General features: G+C 48.1%; 3 protein-coding genes across 8 annotated transcripts in view; 1 reads left to right on the plus strand and 2 right to left on the minus strand.

The window, feature by feature from the left end:
* Ptk7 (protein tyrosine kinase 7 (inactive)) overlaps positions 1-601 on the minus strand; it is a 66,455-nt gene extending 65,854 nt beyond the window's left edge. For both annotated transcript variants that reach the window (XM_076860151.1, XM_076860150.1), the window contains exon 1: positions 451-601. In XM_076860151.1, the coding sequence (XP_076716266.1) occupies positions 451-529 (79 nt within the window). In that variant the 5' untranslated portion in view covers positions 530-601. The remainder of the gene's footprint in view (positions 1-450) is intronic.
* Positions 602-1,976: 1,375 nt separating this feature from the next.
* Klc4 (kinesin light chain 4) lies at positions 1,977-15,163 on the minus strand. 3 transcript variants are annotated; one of them, XM_076858691.1, is made up of 16 exons: positions 15,120-15,163; positions 13,267-13,544; positions 12,042-12,272; positions 10,657-10,738; positions 9,871-10,090; positions 9,329-9,416; positions 7,951-8,052; positions 7,587-7,760; positions 7,157-7,256; positions 6,905-6,957; positions 6,630-6,700; positions 6,341-6,449; positions 4,315-4,455; positions 3,908-4,023; positions 3,511-3,574; positions 1,977-2,425 (listed from the first exon to the last, which is right to left on the minus strand). In XM_076858691.1, exons 2-16 carry the CDS (start codon positions 13,522-13,524, stop codon positions 2,375-2,377), a joined length of 1,860 nt encoding a protein of 619 aa, XP_076714806.1. In that variant the 5' UTR covers positions 13,525-13,544; positions 15,120-15,163; the 3' UTR covers positions 1,977-2,374. The 3 variants fall into 3 exon arrangements, with proteins under 3 accessions (XP_076714806.1, XP_076714807.1, XP_076714808.1); XM_076858692.1 differs by lacking the exon at positions 15,120-15,163 and adding an exon at positions 14,648-15,102; XM_076858693.1 differs by lacking the exon at positions 15,120-15,163 and adding an exon at positions 14,227-14,624.
* A 134-nt stretch (positions 15,164-15,297) lies between these two features.
* On the plus strand, positions 15,298-19,732 carry Mrpl2 (mitochondrial ribosomal protein L2). Of its 3 annotated transcripts, none has more exons than XM_076858695.1 (7): positions 15,298-15,528; positions 17,041-17,209; positions 18,320-18,461; positions 18,572-18,687; positions 18,779-18,874; positions 19,124-19,197; positions 19,482-19,732. In XM_076858695.1, exons 1-7 carry the CDS (start codon positions 15,433-15,435, stop codon positions 19,692-19,694), a joined length of 906 nt encoding a protein of 301 aa, XP_076714810.1. In that variant the 5' UTR covers positions 15,298-15,432; the 3' UTR covers positions 19,695-19,732. The 3 variants fall into 3 exon arrangements, with proteins under 3 accessions (XP_076714810.1, XP_076714809.1, XP_076714811.1); XM_076858694.1 differs by having other exon boundaries at positions 15,302-15,528; positions 18,764-18,874; XM_076858696.1 differs by having other exon boundaries at positions 15,304-15,528; positions 18,764-18,874; positions 19,124-19,211; positions 19,482-19,563.
* Positions 19,733-19,880: the final 148 nt, after the last annotated feature.

Raw genomic sequence — 19,880 nt, forward strand, 5'->3', positions numbered from 1 at the left:
GTCCGGATCCAGCCCCAGACCGGCCTCTCTCACCTGGACTGAGCTGCGGGTCGTGGGGGGAATCCGTCTCCCCCACCGCCAACCACCTAACCGCACCCCTCACGGGGGGGGCGGGGAGCAATTCGTTTCTCCTCGGAAAAGAAAGTCCCCACCAGGAGCCGGCAACTCCCGGCAGTTGTCGAGCAAACTCTCAGGTCGGGCCGGGAAAACTCCGTGGAGGCTAAAAACGCAGGATGGGAGAGGGATCCCGACAGAGTCCGCGGGGGCTTCGCCAGCCTCCAGACCCCCCCGGCTCCCTGAGCCCTTCCGTCCGGACCAAGCAGTCCCCGCAAGACTCCCCTTCGCTCCAGGGGTACTGCGCCCGCTCCAGCTCACCTCCCCGGGGCCCCCTCTTGCCCGTCGTACTCCCGCGCTTCCCTAGTCCCGCTCCCACAGCTCGCAGGGACTCACCGCCCAGGAGCGGCAGCAGCAGGACGCTTAGCAGAAGCAGCCGACAGGGGCCGGCCGCGGATCCCCGCGCAGCTCCCATCACGACCGGCTTGGGGAAAGCGGGAGATGGGCGCACGGAGGGCGCGCAGACAGCGCTCCGCGGCGGGCCCAGGAGGCGGACGCACTACAGCGCGGGCGCCGCTGCAGCAGCCGCAGCTGGAGCCGGAGCCCGAGCCCTAGGCGTCCGGAGCCGGAGCCGCGCGCGCGCGCGGTACCTCCAAGTCCACGCGCGCCGCCGCCGCCGCCGCCAAGCCCCGCCTCACGACGCCCCCTCCTCGTTGGTCGCCGCGCGGCGCCCCGCCCCCTCAACGCCCCTTCCCCGCGGTGGCAGGGAGGAGCTCTCAGTTGGGGGAGGGGTCTGAAGAGAGATGCGGGACGGAGAGAGGAAGTCTCTGGGGAGTGTGAGGGACCAGGACGAGGTAGGATAGCGTACCTTGTACCCACACACCTGGTTTGCAAGCACGCAGGAGTACCAAAGTGACTCTTTTAATTCGTAGCCCCTTGAAAGAATAGTCAGTTTTGTGTCTGCCTGGAAGCTCTGACCCAGTTTCCCCAGAATTCTCCAAGTGGTAAGGAAACAAAACACCAGAAATCTTGACTGAGACCTAGACCAGCAGGTTGTCCTTGGTGTCCCCAAGTAGGGTAAACTAGAAATACTCTGGAGCCCTAGGAAGATGTAGTGGGAGAAGCCGGAGGGGGGCGGGGCGGAGTGCAAGGCTGGGGTCTGGTTTAGCTTTGGACCAATCTGAACCGAAAGGCAGAAACATGCTGGGCATTGAAAGCCAGGCTGAAGGTTGTTAGTTTCATCCCAAGTCCATCTCCAGGCTGTTTGGGCCATGTCAGGGCATGGCCAAGTCTCCAGCTGTGGGGAGGCCCTGCTGTGCACAGCCCTTGTTCCAGGCATCCCCCTCCTACCCCCAGCGCCACCACCCCCACATTCTTTCTTTGTTGTGAAAGCAGCAAGGGGTGTAGGAGGCGGGTCAGGAGGAGTCAAACTTTAGAAGATGGGCCCCAGCTGCTGTTCAGGCCTCCAGGATAGACTGGGAGGGGATGGATAGTGCCTTGTCCCCCCCTTGGTTCTGGAGGGCCCCCCAGGCCTGCTTAGACCTCCCTTCCCCCAAGCAGCTGGGAGGAGGAGGGGCAGCCACAGAGGGCCTCACAGGCAGAAGAAGTGGCGCCAGGACTCCAGGGTCCTGCCACATGGCCACCACATGTCCCTGACAACCCAGTCCACAACACCTTCTCCTTGAGTTGTAGGCCTCCTTCCCCATCCCCCAGATGCCTTCCTTCAGGCCCTGTGGGAGAGGATACAAACAAGGGAGAAGAAAGGAGAGATTCAAGAATCAACCAACATTATTCCCAGTACCCCATCCACCGTTGCCCCTCACCCTTCTGTGAAAGGCCCCAACAAAATCCTTGCCTCCTATCCCCTTCAATCAGAACTCAAGCAGCAGAAAGTTTACCTGATTCTTTTTTTTTTTTTTTTTTTTTTAATTTAAGAAATGTGAAATACATGGACCTGAAGTGAGGCAGCAGAGGGAAGGGAACAAAAGAGGCCAGGGCAAGGCGACTGGCCAGCCCCAAACCCCTGACAGAAAAGTCAGCAGCAGACTACACCTCTGAGATGCATTCCTGCTTTATACCCACCTTGGGGGCCTCAGAGCCAGCTATTCTAGAGGACCCCAGGGTGGGGAGAGTGTATCCTGAGGGTCCTTCCTAAGGGGGATTCCTGAGGAGGGAGCCAAGACCCTACAGGCAGCAGCAATCTTCCGGTTAAACTGCTCCTCCTTCACTGTCCCACCTTGGGGTAGAGAAGAGGCTGGAGCAATAGGGAATGCCCTATAGGCTGTGGAGGACCCAGCAGATCTAGGGGATGGGTTGAATGTCAGCTGCTTGAAGAGAGGTCCATGGTGCTGGCACTGAGGCCCCGAGAAACCTGAAAAAACAGACATTACCATCCCATCAACCCAGGGACCTCAGCTTTCCCAAGACTGTCTCCCAGAGTCCATCTAACCCAGGGCTAAAATCTATTTCTGGACTTAGGATCAGATCTATAAGCTCAACTCCAAGTTCTGAGTCTTTGCTTAGGCCCTGCTAGGATCTTCCAGAAGGCTAGAATCTGATGCAGAAACTACCAGGAGAAAGCACAAGAATATTCACATATTCTTTGAATGAGCTGAATGTAAGTGGTCATCATCATCACTATTTTCTCAAATGGAGACTACTTAATACTTTTATTCTTTTTTAATATTTATTTTTTAGTTATAGGTGGGCACAATATCTTTATTTTATTATTTTATTTTTACGTGGTGCTGAGGATCAAACCCAGTGCCTCATGCATGCTAGGTGAGTGCTCAACCACTGAGCCACGGCCCCAACCCGATATTTTTATTCTTTTTCTTTGTCTTGGACTATAAAGTCCTGAAGGTGAGTAATATGGTAGCTGCAGAAGAATAATTAAGTGTCTTCAATGGAGGTTAGTATCTCCATTCTTGAATCATTCAAAATTCCAAAGTAACAATTTAGAGAGCATCAATTCCTAGTTTCTTCTTTCTTGTATTTGGGGGGGTTTTGTTGTTGTTGTTGTTATTGTTGTTGTTTGGTTGTTTGGTACTGGGGATTGAACTGAGGGGCTCTTAACCACTGAGTCACACATAACGTAGCCCCCTTTTATTCTTTATTTTGAGAGAAGGTCTTAACAAGTTGCTTAGAGCCTTGCTAAGTTGCTGAGGCTCTAACTTGAGATCCTACTGCCTCAGCCTCCCAAGTCATTGGGGATACAGGTATGCACCACCACACCTGGCTCTTAGTCCCCTCTTGATTAATTTACTGGTTATTATGTCTAGCCTAAAAAATGCCCCTTGTTGGTTACTCCCAACCCCCCAACAATCTATTGACAGATTCCTCAAGGACTCCAATTCCCTGGCCCATCTTCATCACAGGAGACTTTCCCCTCTTCCCTGCCTTCCACTGGGCTTGCTTGATAATCCTTTTCTCACCCACCAATATGCTCACTCTTACCTGGAGAGGTGCTGCACTGGGTTGGTTCAAATAGTTCAAAGAGGCTGCCCGCTTCATGTTGCTGCTACAATGGAAAATAAAATAAATGGGACCTCTTTTCTTTCTTCCAGGTGGCCATGAAGCTACAGGCCTCTTGGGCAGTATCACATGAAGTCAGATCACTGCTGCCTCACCATCCCCCATGCCACACCCACTCTTATCTGCATCAGGCATCAGTATTTCCTCAGGTAACTTCATCCCCCATTGAGGCACCCATCCTGCAAGAACTTCTTCCGTCACCATTTCCATTGACCTCTTTGTGCCTCTCCAATACTCTTCTCCAGAGATCAGGAGCCAAGAGGAGTTGCAGGCAAGGGCTTACTTGCCTGCTTTGCCATAACTCAACCTCATTGTGTACCTGGAAGGCCGAGGCTCAGTCCCCTGGAGCTTCCTCACCAAGAGTTCGCTGCTTCTACGAAGCACATCCCGTATCTTGCCCAGAGAGCCACTCCTCTGCAGTGTCCCACTGCCATCCTGACATAGAGGGATGGGCAATCAAAGCTAAAGGAATCCCATGCAGACTAGCTTCTGAGTAGACTCAGAGAGATTTATTCTGCATATGTCCTCCCAAAGCCCAGTGATTGAAAACAAGATCACAGTCAAAAGTTGGCTTCCCGAGGTAGTCCTGGGGGGATGGACTAACTGGAATGGGGACACATGTCCTCATTGTAGGTTGCCCTCCAGAACCTGGAGAAAGGCAGGCTCAGAGCCTCTCACACCACCAGCAGAAGGTAGGAGAGATCAAGGAGAAATGATTAGACTTACCCCTGACCATTCAACAGCCACAGAAGCATCTTCACCTCCCTCAAATTTCACACTGTCCCCAGGTCCCTCCTGGGAGGTCCTTCTACCATCACCCTCCCCAAGCAGCTCTGCCACCTTGGTCTGGCTGATAGGATCAGTGCCCTGGAAGAAAAAGGAAGAAGCTTAATTTCTCAGGGTGAGCTCTAAATTTTTTCTCTACCATCAGGACTGTAAGGAAAACATTCTTGTATTTTTTCTCCTTGTGATATCCCAGTACACAACTACTAGGGCAATACTCACCTGTTCTATTTGTGATGCACTTTTTTTTTTTTTTTAATACTAGGGATTGAACCCAAGGGTACTTAACCACTGAGCCAAATCCCCAGCATTTTTTATATTTCATTTAGAGACAAGGTCTCATTAAGTTGCTTAGGGCCTTGTTAAGTTGCTGAGGCTGGCTTTGAACTGACAATCTTCCTGCCTCAGTTACCCCCACCAGCCCACTGGGATTATAGGCATGTGCCACTGCACCCGGCTGCAATACACTCTTACATATAAATACGTCAATGTATTTTACGTATATATGTGTGTATGTATATATACATATATATTTAATTTTATTATATTCTTTTTAGGCAGCATTCCCTGCATGAACATCTCTTTCTCTGGGTAAAACTAATTCATTCCTACAGTATGAGAGCCTTGCTTGCTGGTAGCAGTGTCACACACCTGTAATCCCAGCAACTCAGGAGGCTGAGGCAGGAGGATCACAAGTTCAAAGTCAACCTAAGTAACTTAGTGAGGTCCTAAGCAACTTAGGAAAACCCTGTCTCATCTTGGGATGTAGCTCAGTGTTTAAGCACCCCTGGGTTCAATTCCCAGTATAAAACAAAAACAAGCTACACACCTATAATCCCATCAGTTTGGGAGGCTGAAGCAGGAGGATCACAAGTTCAAAGCCAGCCTCAGCAATTTAGCAAAACCCTGTCTCAAAATAAAATATAAAAATGGGCTGGGAATGTGGCTCAGTAGTTAAGTGCCCCTGGGTTCAATCCCTGGTAACAAAAAACAAAACAAAAGTAAATCAAGTCTGAGAGCCTTTTTATTTAAAAAAGCCATAGGTTGCTTATTGGTTAATCAATGATCCTAGTATATATATCAGAATTTTTTTTAATCCTAGAAAGCTATACATCCATCTGGTACCCTGAAAGTTATATAGATAGTTGTATCACAATATCCTTAACCTCCACATGTGGTGGCTGGGTGTAGAAGTGAGAGAATAACTGTTCTAAGAAGAGTAAGAAGCAAGTGCAATAGTGCACACCTGTAATCCCAGTTACTTGGTAGGCTGAGACAGGAGCAACAAAAGTTTGAGACCAGCTGCAGCAACATAGTGAGACGCTGTCTCAAAACTGGAAAAATTATAATAGCTAGGAAGATAGCTCAGTGGCAGAGCACCCCAGGTTCAATCCCAGTATCATGGCAGGGTCAGGGGGAGAAAGCTAAGAAAAAGAAAGATCAATGTGGCAGTGGTGAAAGAGTCAAACTCAATTTTCCTGCTCATTTTTGCTAAACACAACTCTTACTTATAAATATGTATAAATATGCTTATGATTTCTAGCAGGCAAACAATGTCATTTATTTAAAAAACAATTCTTAATGGGCTTCCCACCTTAGATTACTTTTTACATAAATCAAACTGGTGTGTTGGTTTGTTTTTGTTGTTGTTTTTACCATAGACCACACAGACTTTATTTCACAATCTATTAATCAGTCAAGATTCACAATTTGAGCAGTTTCAACTTTGGGCTCTCCTAACCTCAGCCTCTTATCACCATGCCCATCCATAGGAAAGGAAGGGAATCTTCAGTCTGGCATCCTCACCACAAAGGGTAGACTGGGAGGAAGAACACACTTCATAACCATAAGACTGTCTCTCACCTTTCTCTCCTTCCTATCCTCCCCATTAGCCTCTCATTTTCAGGACACTCACAAAAGGCCTGAGCATCCCTTGTCCTCAGCGCTATTCCTCCCCCAGGCCTCTGACCTGTTTCCGGGAACGCAGAGCACATTCCTCCAGGGTCTCAGCTGCCTCCAGTTTTCCTTGGCGCCTGTATAGAGCCCCTAGGTTTCTCAGAGTAGTGTTCACTGTGGGGCTATGGAAAGAGACCGGGGAGGAGGGGAGAATGGGTTCAGCAGGGTAAACAGGAGACAAAGGGAGCAGAGCTAAGGCTGAGGGAAGGTAAAAGAGTAGAAAGAAAAAGGTGCAGGAGGCTGGGATCAGAGCTTGGGAGGGTGGGAATAGGAGGCCAAACCACTGTTCTTAGGCAGCTTACCTGCTCACTTTGCAGGCCTTGTACCAGCCTCCATATTCAGCATAGGGTGTGCCTCCCTCACGGTGCCGGCTCTGCAGCAGAGGGGAAGCCAGAGATGAGGATACAGAGATGCTAAAGGATAAGATGGGCATGGGGTTAGCATGCAGGCTGGTGTGGGAAGGCACCATGTATCTGGGGCTGGAGCTGGGGTGGGAAGTGAGTAGCTGGGTTAATGCAATGAGCAAGACAGAGGCCCTGACAGCCTTGGGGTCCCCAGGTTGGGCACTCCCACTCACTTTGCTCATTTCTTCCCGTTCCTCTGCATGCATCCAGATGGGCTTGTGATGATCTGGGGGTGACACATGGGGTGGAGTGAGGAGGTTAGAGAAGACAGCTGTACAGTCTGGAGGCGCCAGGACCCGGAGACCAACAGGGCTGAACTAAAGGGATCTGGCTCCCCCTGGGAACTACTGTTGGCCTAATACCCCACCTTTAGTTCAAATTTCTTTTCCTCCCTGTAGCCCAGTCCCCAGACCCTCACCACTCACCATCCACAGACCCAAACTCCTGCACATGGGCACGAGTCAGGATCTCCTTGTACAAGGTCTCAGCCTCAGCGTATTTGCCCTGCTTCAGGTAACAGGAAGCCTGGAAGACAGGAGCAAGAGATGGAAGGAGACAAGGTCTTGGCCAGATTCAGGGAGTTCCATTTCTTGGTGTCTATGTGAGTTTCCCCAGAGGTCCTCCTTACACACCCTTTTCTAGCTGCAGGGTTATAGGTATCCCCACCCTACTCCCAGGAGGCTATGGAACATCTAACCCTGGCATGAAGCAGATGCCTCACCCCCAATGGCATATCATTGATGAAACAGGCACATCATTGATGAAAGTAGTGTACCAAATTATGATACTGATTCCAAGACCCAAGTGGCCTTTCCCTTCCCCTTCTTCCACCCATCTTGTCCCCTTCTTCCTTACCAGGTTGTTCTTGGTCCGAGCTACATTAGGGTTATCTGGCCCCAGCTGCCCCTCGTAGATAGCCAGTGCCCGCTGGTAATAGCGTTCCACAGCCTCATACTTGCCCTGGTTTTGGCACAATAGGGCCAAGTTGTTCAGCTGCTTTGCCACATCTGGGTGGTCAGTGCCCAGGACCTGAAAAGGAGCAAAGGAACAGATGAATGACTATGATTATGTGTGTGCATGCACATATGGGGAGCAGAAGGAAAAGAAAGAAAAGAAAATAAAGCAGAGGTAAGGGAGAGGCAAGAGGGAAGGTAGGTCAGGAGAGACAAGGAGAAGGGGCTGCAGTGACAAGTGAAGGATGGAGAGAGAATGTGGGTACCTTTTCTCGAATCTCCAGTGCTCGCTGGCACAGTGGCTCTGCCTCCTTGTATTTTCCCCTTTTGCCATATAGCACAGCCAGATTATTGAGTGTGGCAGCCACCTGCAAGGGAAACCTGTCTCATCAGACACCCACACTGCAAAGGATCTAAACGAATCTGAGTTGTAGCAGTACCCAAGACTCCACCACCCTGACCAAAGGCTGGGAGGAGGGAAAATTGCTGCCTGGGATGGTTCTAAGGCTCTATGGGGGTGTAGTATCGCCCTCTAGGGGGATTTTTAGAAATTTCTGTGTTTCTGTAACTAGGGATTTAGTCAAGGGTGCTCTACCTCTGAGCTCTATTCCCCAGCCCTGTTTTTTGTTTTCATTAAATTGCTGAGGCTGGCCTCAAACTTCAATCCTCGTCCCTCAGCCTCTTAAATCACTGGAATCACAGAAGTGTGCCACCATACCCCGTGATTTTTAGAAATTTCTGATGGTGTTTTTTTGTTGTTGTTTCCATAAAGATTGGGGGCACTATTACCAACGGGAAAACAGGAACACTACAGCTGTTTTTCACATGCAGGTCAGCGGTCAACTTTTGAACGGACTGCCAGACATTCAGACAATGAGCATAAGCTTTGGCCTTTGGTAGGATATCAAGGTAGGAGTTATATTTTCTGAGCTAATCATCCCTGCCTATCATCACATGCCATATCATAGGGAATTACTTTCACATGTTCAGCTCCTTTTTACATGAAAATATTTTACAATAGTTTAAATAAAATCTTACTTCTCACTTTTTCTACTTTGACAATCTATCATTTGTTTTGGCATGCTATCCCTAATTAAGGCTATTTCTTTCTCTTATGTTCAAATAAGTCTGGTCTGTGGTTACTTATTGTAACACTACAGTTTAATTGAGTCTCTATCTATACTTCTTTTCTTTCATATTTCTAGTATGGCTTCCTAGTCTTCTGAATCCAAAGTCATTCATTATATATCAGTTATATATCATTGTGTCTTCTAGCACAATTGTACTCAATACAGCTATTGCTGTGTTTTTACCTTTTATTTTATATATTATTATAAATTACTTTCCTGTTTCTTCTTTGTATTAATTAGGGAATCATATTAAATTTCTTGGAAATCTTATATGTAAGTAGGACACATTACCTATGAATTAAATTCAGGAAAATATTCATAATAAAAAGGAGTCATTGAGTCTCAGAACATTAAAACCACTGGGCTCCCTGGAAAGTGCATGGAAGAAAAGAGTTCTGATGCCTCCTTCCTAAGCACCCCTAGAGAGAGGACTGAGGGCAGCAGGTGGGGAAGCTAAGAGAGGGCAAAAGAGCAATGGGGTGGGGAGCACTGGAAGAGGACCAGGAATACTGACAGCAGGATGGTCCCGGCCCAGGGTGCTCTCACGGATGCTGAGAGCATCATTCAGCAAATGGGCAGCTTCCTTATACTTATTCTGATCCCTAGAAAACAAAAAAGGGGACAGGTGTTACCCTGAATTCTGTCCCCACAACATATCCTTCCCTCCCTCCCTTTGAGAATACTGAGTCCCAGAAGACTGGGAGTCCCTGGAGACAGGAAGCCTGGCATGGGCAGTGAGAGGGTTTCACTGACACACCCACACCAGGCTACAGATCACTGCCAATCCAAGAGGAGGCCACAAGTCACGGGAAGCAAGAGACACTTTTCAGAAGAGAGACTAGAGAAGCAAAGAGCCTGAGAGATGAGTGTTCTTTGAGGTTGAGGGCTTGGGAATGGAAAAAAATAAGTATTCTGATACATGAGGAAGCACCGTAGTAGAATACACTGGGAAGACCAACAGGAAGGAGAGGCACCTAGTAGAGAGGAGGCACGGGAGCCAGAGGAGGATCCAAGGGGTAAATAGGTATTGTGGGCCATGCAGAGGGCAGTACTAACCGATACACCAAAGCAAGGATGTTGAGCATGGTAGCCACATCAGGGTGGCCACGGCCAGACGTGCGTTCCAGGTCCTCTAGTGCCTGCTTGCAGAGTGGCACAGCCACCTCATAGCGACCCTGGGCTGCATACTGGATCACCAGGTTGTGCAGAGTCCGCAACCTTGCTGGGATCTCATATCCACCCTGCTGGGCTGCTGCTGCACCCTGACCACGGGACACTAAACCATCCCAGAAAGTGAACAGGAGACTTCCTCAGAGGACTCTTCCTCTCTGCTTTGGGTATGCCTCCCCACTCCCATACCATGTCTCCTGTGCTACCACCCCCACCCCGCCGCGCCAAGGAAACCTGCTTCCAATGCTATTGTTTTATCCATTCCCTTGCATCTGTGCCCATCACAAACCCATCTGTTCACCTAGTAATTCATTCATTCAACAAACACTTATTGAACAAGCATAAGCCAGTGGCTGTCCCAGGATTACAAAATAAGAAAGACCCAGTTCTTTCCCTTGAAGGGCTCATGATCTTCCCATCCCAGGATCCCTCTCTGAATGCCTTGCTAATGAAACCTGTATCATTTTCTTGTTGGTATTCTTAATATTCCTCACTATTAGGTGTTTAATAAATATTGATGAGTAAGGAGGAGGCTGAGGAAATGAAAATACTAGTCCAATCCCTTCTCTATCTCCAGAGGAAGTGAAGAGCTTATTTCTGGATGGTGAGCATCCAGTACACAGGGTGGGCCCTGCTGGGACCAGCCTTATCCAACTTCAGAGGCCAACTCACAACCATTGCTGGGGTCCTCTTCTTCCTCATTGGGGAAGAGGTCATCCAGGGAATCCTTGGTAGCATCTCCTTCTTTGTCCTCCTAAAAAGGAAGAAGCAGCATGACCTCTTCATGGGTCCCTCTAAGTCATAAAATCTCTGACAGATGGGGCTTAGGAAAAGAGCCTTATTCCTGCCTCTGCCCTAAGGAAAGGCCATCACCTGGCCAAGTCAAGCTCAGGCTTCTCTTCCTTCCCTCCCTTCCCATTCAGAAACCACCTTACCCTAAACTACCTTCCCTCTCCAGCCCCTCCCTCTCTCCTGCCCAACTATTATAATTATAGCCCCAGTGCTGATCCCTCTATGTTTACATTGATTACATGTCTGCCCTGTCTCTCCTGAGGGGAGGGAGTGTTTCTGACCTTGACACGTACCCAAAGTGTCTGGCACTTCTGCCTATCATCTGGCACTGCTTACTCTGGACTTAGTGCCAGACCCTCATATATCACCTATTTCCACACTGGAGAAATTTTCTTTTTCCTATTAGGAACTGCAGTTTGATACAAAGATCTCTAGTCCTCCTACCAACTTCACCAATGTGCCCTGTGAAAATCATCTCATTTTCCCTGAGGCAGACCAGCTCTCCATCCTTGAACTCTTCTTACCTGTGACACCCTCTGTCCTGTCTAGAAAGCTCCTCTTTCTCTTTTGTCATCCTTCAAAATTCATCCCAACTCCTAACATTCCAATAAGCCTTCCAAACCTGTACCCTGCTTCCTCTGTGAATCACTCTCAGACCATTCCAGACCTCAGGGACCTATCTTCTTTGAATTTCTCTTACACTGACTAAACCACTCATCCAGAATGAGCACCTGCTGCTTTAGATTATCATGGATGTGTTCTCATGTGTAAGCCTTATTCCCTCAAGAAACATTATAAACTCAAGAAGGAACTCTCATAGTTCTTTACTTCTCTTCTATGTATGTCTTCTTGCACTGCATAAAGTAGAGATACCTAATGCCTGTTCAGTAAGGGTTGAATTTCATACATTTTGAGAGCAAATTTTAAGAGGGTGTTGCTCAACTGAGAGGATTCTGGATTTGAATTATCCAGCTGTTTGTCTTTCTCCTATCACAAATATACCCATGAGAGCAGGAATGTCTGCTCCATTCATGAGTAGAGTACACAGTACCTGGAGCATAGTAGGCATTTAATTAAATATTGATTGAATGAAAATTGTTTCCTCTTCTTCTTGTTACCTAGAGTTGGTGTCAGGACTGAAAAAGGAATTATTCCAAGTAGGGACAGCTTGGCCATCAATCCTGGCCTCCGGGGATGACGGAGCAATTGCCTCCTGATTGTGCCCAGATACTAGCTTCTAGCCAATCCTGCCTGTGCAAACTCACCGTTGTGTGTCCATCCTCATCATACTGCCGCAGCTGTCCCAGGAACTCCAAGTGCTTCTTTTCCTCCTCCAGCTGAGCCACAGCCTGTTCACTACGCTGTAGCCGCTGCTGGGTGCCTGCCAGTTCATCCCGGAGCCACTGGTTCTCTTGGCACAGCCGCCGTACCTGAGCCCGTAACTTTTGCTTCTCTGACTCCACTGTGCTCAGATGGCTGGCAAGAGCCAGCATGACCTAGGTGGGTACATCCTGTAAGCTCCAGATTCTGGGTGGCAGCAATCAGGAACAGGCAAGAGGGAAGCCTCCTGGGAGGTGGCAAGTGGCAGCAGCACAGAGGAGCAATGGATAGAAGTAGGTAGCAATGGCTTTACCTTGAAAATATACCTTGAACTAATTTCTCACCACCTCCATTATCATTTTCCTAGGCCACGCCACCAGCTCCCACCCAGATTACAACGACCTCCTCAAAGGCCTCCCTGTTTCTACCCTTTCCCTTAGAGTGTGTTCTCAACCTAACAGTCAGATGATGTCAAGTTAGACTTTTCAAAACGTTTCAACAGTTTTCATCTCTCTTGAAGTTAAAGTCTGCAAGTGCCACATGATCTGTCCTCCTCTCCCCTCTTCCATTACTCTTCAGATTTAATTTTTTATTTGCTTTTCCTTCATTCACTCTACTGTAGCCATGCTGGCCCCTTGCTAACTGTTAACTGAAATCATCAGGCAGGTTCCAGCTCAGGGCCTTTGCACTCACAGTTCTCTCTACTTAGGACACTCTTTCCCTATTTCTTGCATGACTGGTTTCCTCACCTTCAGATCTTTGCTGAAATATTATGTTTTCAATGAGGTCTTTTTTAGCCATCCTACCTAAAATTGTACTCTCTCTCCACTCTTCCTAGTTCCCTTCCCTTCATTATTTTTATCTTTTTATCCTTAACAATTATCACTTTGACAACACTGAATCATTTACTTATTTATTTGTGTACTGTTCATCTTTCCCAGCTAGAATGACAGCTCCAAGATGGCAAAGATTATTTTACTGTTGTCTTTAGTGATGTATGCCAGTTCCCAGAAGAGTTTCTGGCACATAGTAGGGGCTTTAATAGATATTTACTGTATGAATGAATGCAAATGTCCAGAACAAGATGATCCTAAGTGACCCCAAACCTCCAATCAGACAATTGCCCCTCCTTGTACTCTGGACTCCTTGGCACCACCCCTGTCCTCTCACCTGGGCCTCACTCAGCCCTAGCTCGATGTTTTCCATAGAGCGACGCAGTTGCCGGGCCTTTTCATGCACCAGCCCTTCCTCATGGCCTCCCTGCTGTAGACACTCAATGGTTTGGGACAGGCTTTGCAACACAGCCTGGTGTTCACTGTGTAGGGCCTCCAGTCCTTGGCTCACCAGCCGGGTGCTCCCCAGGATCTCCTCTTGGCTAAGGCGGTGCCCTGCAGGCTCATCCCGCTGCCCCAACACCAGGCCCGACATCCTGGCCAGGGGTAGCTCGCCTGGGATAAAGAGAAACAACAGAGTTCAGGTAGGGTAAAAATGAGACACGGGCTGAGGTCAGAACATGGTGCAGATTTGAGTGAGCAAAGGAACAAGAGTATGTGGCTCAGGTGGAGACAGTGATCAGTAGGGAGGCAGCCTATACCACTAAACATATAACTAAGATGAGGGAGAGGAAGTGATTTAAATGAAGAAAGTCTATAGAAGGAACAAAGGTGCTAAGAACTAGCAGAGGGATCTAGGATTTGAGAATAAAAAACAAACCAAACAGGAATTGGAGAGAGAGCTTAGCTTAGGAAAAGGGAAAGGGATGAGGGACAGCTCTACAGGGATCAGAGAAGGCACTTGAGAAAGCTGAAAGAGAATAGGGTTAAAGTAGGCAGGAGATATACAGAAAATAAAGCAGAGGCTTCCAAGAAAGGGAAGGAATAGGTTTCAAAGTTAAATTATGAGAGGGAAAAGAAGAAAGCAGGAGCCTTTCTCACAGGATTCAGATGAGAGAGTTCCAGTGGGTTACACGTCTTTAGACTACATCACCCATAGAACTAGACCCGCATCTCCAAATCGGGTCAGCCTGTCTCTTTCCACTAATCTTCAGCCCATACTTCCCAACACCCTAGGATTAGGCTGTCTATCCACTTCCTCAAAGGTTCTAGTTTTTCATCTCTGAAGTCCTCTTACCTGTGAACAGAGCAGAGCTCTTGGCGTGACCACTCAGGCCTGAGCCGGAAGAAAATCTGCTCAGCAGCTAGGGATTCAGAAGGATCTGCCCTGCCCAAAGTCCAGAAGTCCGGCAGTCCCACCCCTTCTCTTACCACTTCACAGTCACTCAGAGGACCTGGCACAGAGCCCCATCCAGGACAAACACCCTACCTCCCTCTGCCTACAGGTCTTCAAAGACGACCAATGTCCCTCCTCCTTCCCCAACTCAGGCCTGGGGAGCTATTTTCTTCCAAGAAGGGAGATTTGATTTAATCAGCGACCTGAGGCAAAGGGTGTGTCTAGGAAAGCGTGAGGACGGAGACCTGGTCACTCCTAGCCCAGTTAATTCCATGGCTTTGTCTGTCTGGAGCACCTCTTAACAGGCTCTGAGGGGAATCACCTTAGGATGCTTCCTAAGTGTCTGATGGTGCAGGGAAGAATGGGAGGTCTGTTGAGCAGCTGCAGGGTCACAGGGAATTGCGACGCTGAGAGTTGGTCTCCAGGACCTGGGGTGGCGGTTCAGGAGTGTGTAGAATTGCGGACCTGCCCTGAGGCCCAGAGCGGGGATAGAGTGAGACAGGCGGGGGCCGCAGGGAAGGAGGTGTGGGTGGACGACCGAGGTTCGTGTCGCGGGCGAGGACCTGACAGCCAGGTAATCCCGAGGTCACTCACTCGGTCGCGCAGGGGGCGGGGCAGACTGTCTGTCTGTCCGTCGGAACGCCGATGGGCGGGGAAGAATGGGGGGCGGAGTTTTTAAGTCGAGAGTTTTGTGAGGTTGGTCGGAAGAGAGTCGTTCATCTGTCCGGGAATGAGGGAATAAAAGGTGACGGTGACCTTAGCCTTCAGCCCTAGGGGTACCCTGAAAGACTCACCTGCACTCTGTTGGTCTGGCGCCGCCTTTGCCGGTACTGCCCCTTTAAATTAATCATGGCTGCCGCTTGAGGCAATTGTTTTGACGGCTCTGGGGGCGGGGCCGAGTCCTCAGTCATGCGACCTTAGAACCGCCAGACGATTGGCTCTGACCTCGTTGGAGGAGGAAAGCTAGCTCGTCTCCAATTCTAGCCCGCCTCCTTTTACGTTATTGGAAGGCGACGGCGCCGGGAGCAGAACGTCATCTGGCTGCGCCAAGTAGCCCGACTAAAGGTAAAGGTAGCGTGCTGAACCCAGGGGATCCGAGCCACCCCCATGGCCCTATGGACACTGACTCGTGCTCTGGGCTCTCTCAGTCTGGCGCCTCCGGCCGTTACCGCCCCCGGAACGAGTCTACTCCCTGCTGCGCAGGTAATCCGCCTTACCCGGGAAGGAGGCTGTTTCGATTTGGGCAGTGGGAGAGAAGACTGCTAGGTAGGGATGGGAGGCGGGGGATGCGGGCAAGTCTAGTCAGGAGTAAAGCAGGCCCGTGATGTCTGCCTTAGCTCTCTCCTTTATAAATGTTGCTGCATCATAAGGCGAGATTCTTCAGAAGAGATATTGGGGTGCAAGCTCTTTTGCAGATCACCACTTGTAATAGCCATTTCAAGTAAGTTAACTCCTTTCAGCCACTCTATAAAATGGTTAACATCATTTTCATTTTACAGATGAGAAAGCTGACAAGCAGTCCAAAGTCACATACCAACTATTGGAGCTAGGCAGTCTGGATTCAGAGCCTCTGTTTTTGTTTTGTTCTGTTTTGCTTTTTTGGTTTTGTGCTGAGGATTGAACTCTGGGCCTTGCACATGTTAGACATGCTGCACTCTCAGCCTTATTATAATTATAATTATCATTATTTTGTTATTGGGGATTGATCCCAGGAGTGCTTTACCTCTGAGTTACATCCCCAATGTTTTTTTGGTTTTTTTTTTTTTTTTTTTTTTGAGACAAGGTCTAAGTTGTTGAGGATGGCCTCAAATTTGTAGTCCTCCTGCCTCAACCTCCTAAGTAGCTGGGATTAGAGGCATGTGATACCACACAGGCTGAGCCTGTGCTCTCAATCATTATGATACCTACAAGAATGAGTTATTAGGCTGGGATTGTGGCTCAGTGGCAGAGCATTTGCCTAGCATGTGTGAGGCACTGAGTTTGATCCTCAGCACCACATATAAATAAATAAATAAATAATAAAGGTACATCAACAACTAAAAAAGAATATTTTTAAAAATGAGTTATTGCTGAGATTAGAGAATGCTGGGCAAGAAAGCAAGAATACTAGTCTCAGGAGAAGGTATCCTGAGGTCTCGAGTGGGCAACTGTTAGGCCACAAAAAAATGGAAATTGTCGGTTTTGTTCTTTTGGTGTTCTCAGGCTGATAATGGTACATTTTGGCAGATGAACATTTAAAGTTAAAAACCAAATCAACCTACTCTGTGAAATATAGGGAATACGCAAGGAACAAGACAGAAATGGTCCCTTGCCTCCATTCATATATGGGAAACTCCCTGAAACATAAGGCAGAGGGCAAAAAGTATTAATGCTGATGGTTATATATGGATATGTGGAAATTACTAGCTCTGGAAAAGAGTTGTTTCGGGAAGGAAAACTTCTTGGAAGATAGAGATTTTGAGCCAGATTTAAAAGATGACCAAGGGGAGAATATTCCACTGAATACTTAGAGGTGAGACAATCAAATGAGGAGAGGTAATCAACCTATGTACACCTGGATAAACATTCTGTACTGATGTTTGTGCAAGCAGTAAAGGGTGGAGGTTTTGGACATCTGGTGTGGGACACTTCCAGAAAGAAATGGACTATAAGCGAAAATCGGTCTGAGCCATCTTCAGTTTGCTTTCAAGTGAAGAGATTTCTTATTATCCCTAGGTGGTGAGCAATGCCCTCTTCCAACTGCCCTCTGCATTGATGTTGCTCCCCTGCCGCCCTATACTTACTTCTGGGGCCCTTCACGCCAAGTTTGTATCCTGGAAGAGTCGTACTAAGTACACCATCGTACCAGTGAAAAAGAGGAAATCTGGGGGTCGAGACCACACAGGTGGGAGCAAGGGCTAGGACTCTAGACCTATGTATAGTAACACTTAGACCTTGTAAAGTGCAGAGAAATGTAATTCAAAAGCATTTATTGAGAGGCTCCTTCTTCATGTATTAGAGCCAGAGAGTGGAACACAAAGCAATAGACAACTGGCTGTTCACAGGAAATGCCAGGACATTCTTCTTCATATTCTTCCAAAATTTATAACAGTTGAAATTATATGAGTACAATTTATGCTTTCATAAACTTACTGAACTCAATGATTTGACGTAGATTATCGAAAAATAATATACAATTTCAGTAATTACATAATTATATTTTTACCAAACTCTATATAGATGTTGTCCCAACCCCTTTACTCCAGTGAGCTGTGCAAATTTTTTATAATTTTCTTTCTTCTTCCTCCTTCCCTTTTTTTTTTTTAAGTTTTTTTGTAATTGTAGTTGGAAAGAATGCCTTTATTTTATTTGTTTATTTTTATGTGGGCTGAGGATTGAACCTAGTGCCTCAGCAAGCACCCTGCCACTGAGCTACAGCCCCAGCCCTCCCTCCCTTTTTTTATGGCACTGGGGATTGAACCCAGGAGCATTCTACCATTGAGATACAGCCTCAAACCTATTTGTTTATTTAGTTCAATCAGTTTAGAGACAGGGTCTCACTTGCTTAGTGCCTTGCTGTTGCTGAGGCTGACTTTGAACTCATGATCTTCCTGTCTCAGCTTCCCAAGCTGCTGGGATTATAGGCATGATCCCTGGCGCCCAGCCCAAACCTTTTTTTTTTTTTTTTTAAAGCTGTAGTTGGACCAATACCTTTGTTTTATTTATTTTTATGTGGTGTCAAACCCAAGGCCTCACAGGTGCCAGGTGAGCACTCTACTACTGAGCCACAACCTGAGACAGGGTCTTGCAGAACCCAGTCTGACCTTGAACTTTGGATTCTCCTGGTCAGTACCTGGGATTACAGGCGTGTACCAATGTGCCCAGCCTTATCATTTCCTTTTTGTGCCATAATGTTGGGAAGTACTACTCTCTGGCCAATATGCCTGTTCCCAGTGCTAGGTAGGAGCTGAACTAATTTGACCTGAACTGCATCCCCAAACTGTCTTGACCACAGGCCGAATCCGAGTACATGGTATTGGTGGGGGCCACAAGCAACTTTATCGCATGATTGACTTTCTGCGGTTCCGGCCAGAGCAGGAGACTAAGCCAGAACCCTTTGAGGAAAAGGTTATCAGAGTCCGCTATGATCCTTGTAGGCAAGTTTGGGATGAGGGACAATGATGGTGTGGTCTGAATGACTGCTGTGAAGTTTGTTATCAGATGATATCAGTCTTCCTTGATGGTCTTCTCCCTTGTCCACCAACAGGTCAGCAGACATAGCTCTGGTTGCTGGGGGCAGTCGGAAACGTTGGATCATTGCCACAGAGAACATGCAGGCTGGAGATATAATCCTGAACTCTAACCACATAGGCCGAATGGCAGGTGAGAGATGACTACTGGATGTATGGATGTATGGAGGCTGCAAAGGTTCTAGGGCTGATAAAATTTTATCTTTTAGTTGCTGCTCGGGAAGGGGATGCACATCCTCTTGGGGCCTTGCCTGTGGGGACTCTCATTAACAACGTGGAAAGTGAGCCAGGCCGAGGGGCCCAGTATATTCGAGCTGCAGGTATGGGGAAAGGAGCTACCTGAGTCTCACAGTTAGAAAGACCAAGGGGCATTTGATGTCACAATTCTCTGAACCCATGGGTCCACATCTGGTCCATTGTCAGAAGAACATGTACTTATAAAACACAGCATGCATCCTTCTTTTTTGTGTCTGTTCCTAAAAGGCAAGGCAAGGGCAGCATGTGGGCTATGGCCCTTGGGTGACCCCCACACACACTTTTGGTGGCAAAGCTGCTTCTCCCTTCCCCAGGGACTTGTGGTGTGCTGCTGCGGAAGGTGAATGGAACAGCCATTATCCAGTTGCCCTCTAAGAGGCAGATGCAGGTGTGTAAGTACAGGTGGGTGGGATCAGCACAGAAGGAATTTTTGGAATGTATCTTTTCCTGCCTGGGATTGCTCTCAGGTGTTTTATGATACTAGCAACTTCTACCTGGGTCTGTCCTTTGCTACATACCTAAGCATGCCTAGTCAGGTTGGCACCATAACGAAAGAAGAAACATTGTCTTTTCAACTACCCAGTTTCTACTATAGCTCCCCCACGTCCACTCTCTGCTTTCACGTTGTCGGGTTCCTTTTCCTCAGTGATTCTCCTCCATTCGCTTTGTCAGGTACTAGAAACGTGCACAGCAACAGTTGGCCGAGTATCGAATGTTGATCATAACAAACGGGTCATCGGCAAAGCCGGTCGGAACCGCTGGCTGGGCAAGAGGCCTTCCAGCGGGCTGTGGCACCGCAAGGGGGGGTGGGCTGGCCGAAAGATTCGGCCACTGCCCCCTATGAAGAGTTATGTGAAGCTGCCCTCTGCTGCTGCCCAAAGTTGATATCCCTGAATTCCAATAAAATGCGACATTTTTATCTGTTCCTGGGTTTTCTTTTGGAGCGGGGAATGCAGATTGGACGTGGGTAAAAGAAGCACACAAGTATATGGGGGAAGAAAAAGGAAAGGGCAATATGGAGGAAGGAGACAAAAATGACCTCCAAAGTTTCTTCCAGTTCTGACTATGGGA

The sequence above is a fragment of the Callospermophilus lateralis genome, chromosome 6, assembly GCF_048772815.1.
Source record: "Callospermophilus lateralis isolate mCalLat2 chromosome 6, mCalLat2.hap1, whole genome shotgun sequence".
NCBI lineage: Eukaryota > Metazoa > Chordata > Mammalia > Rodentia > Sciuridae > Callospermophilus > Callospermophilus lateralis.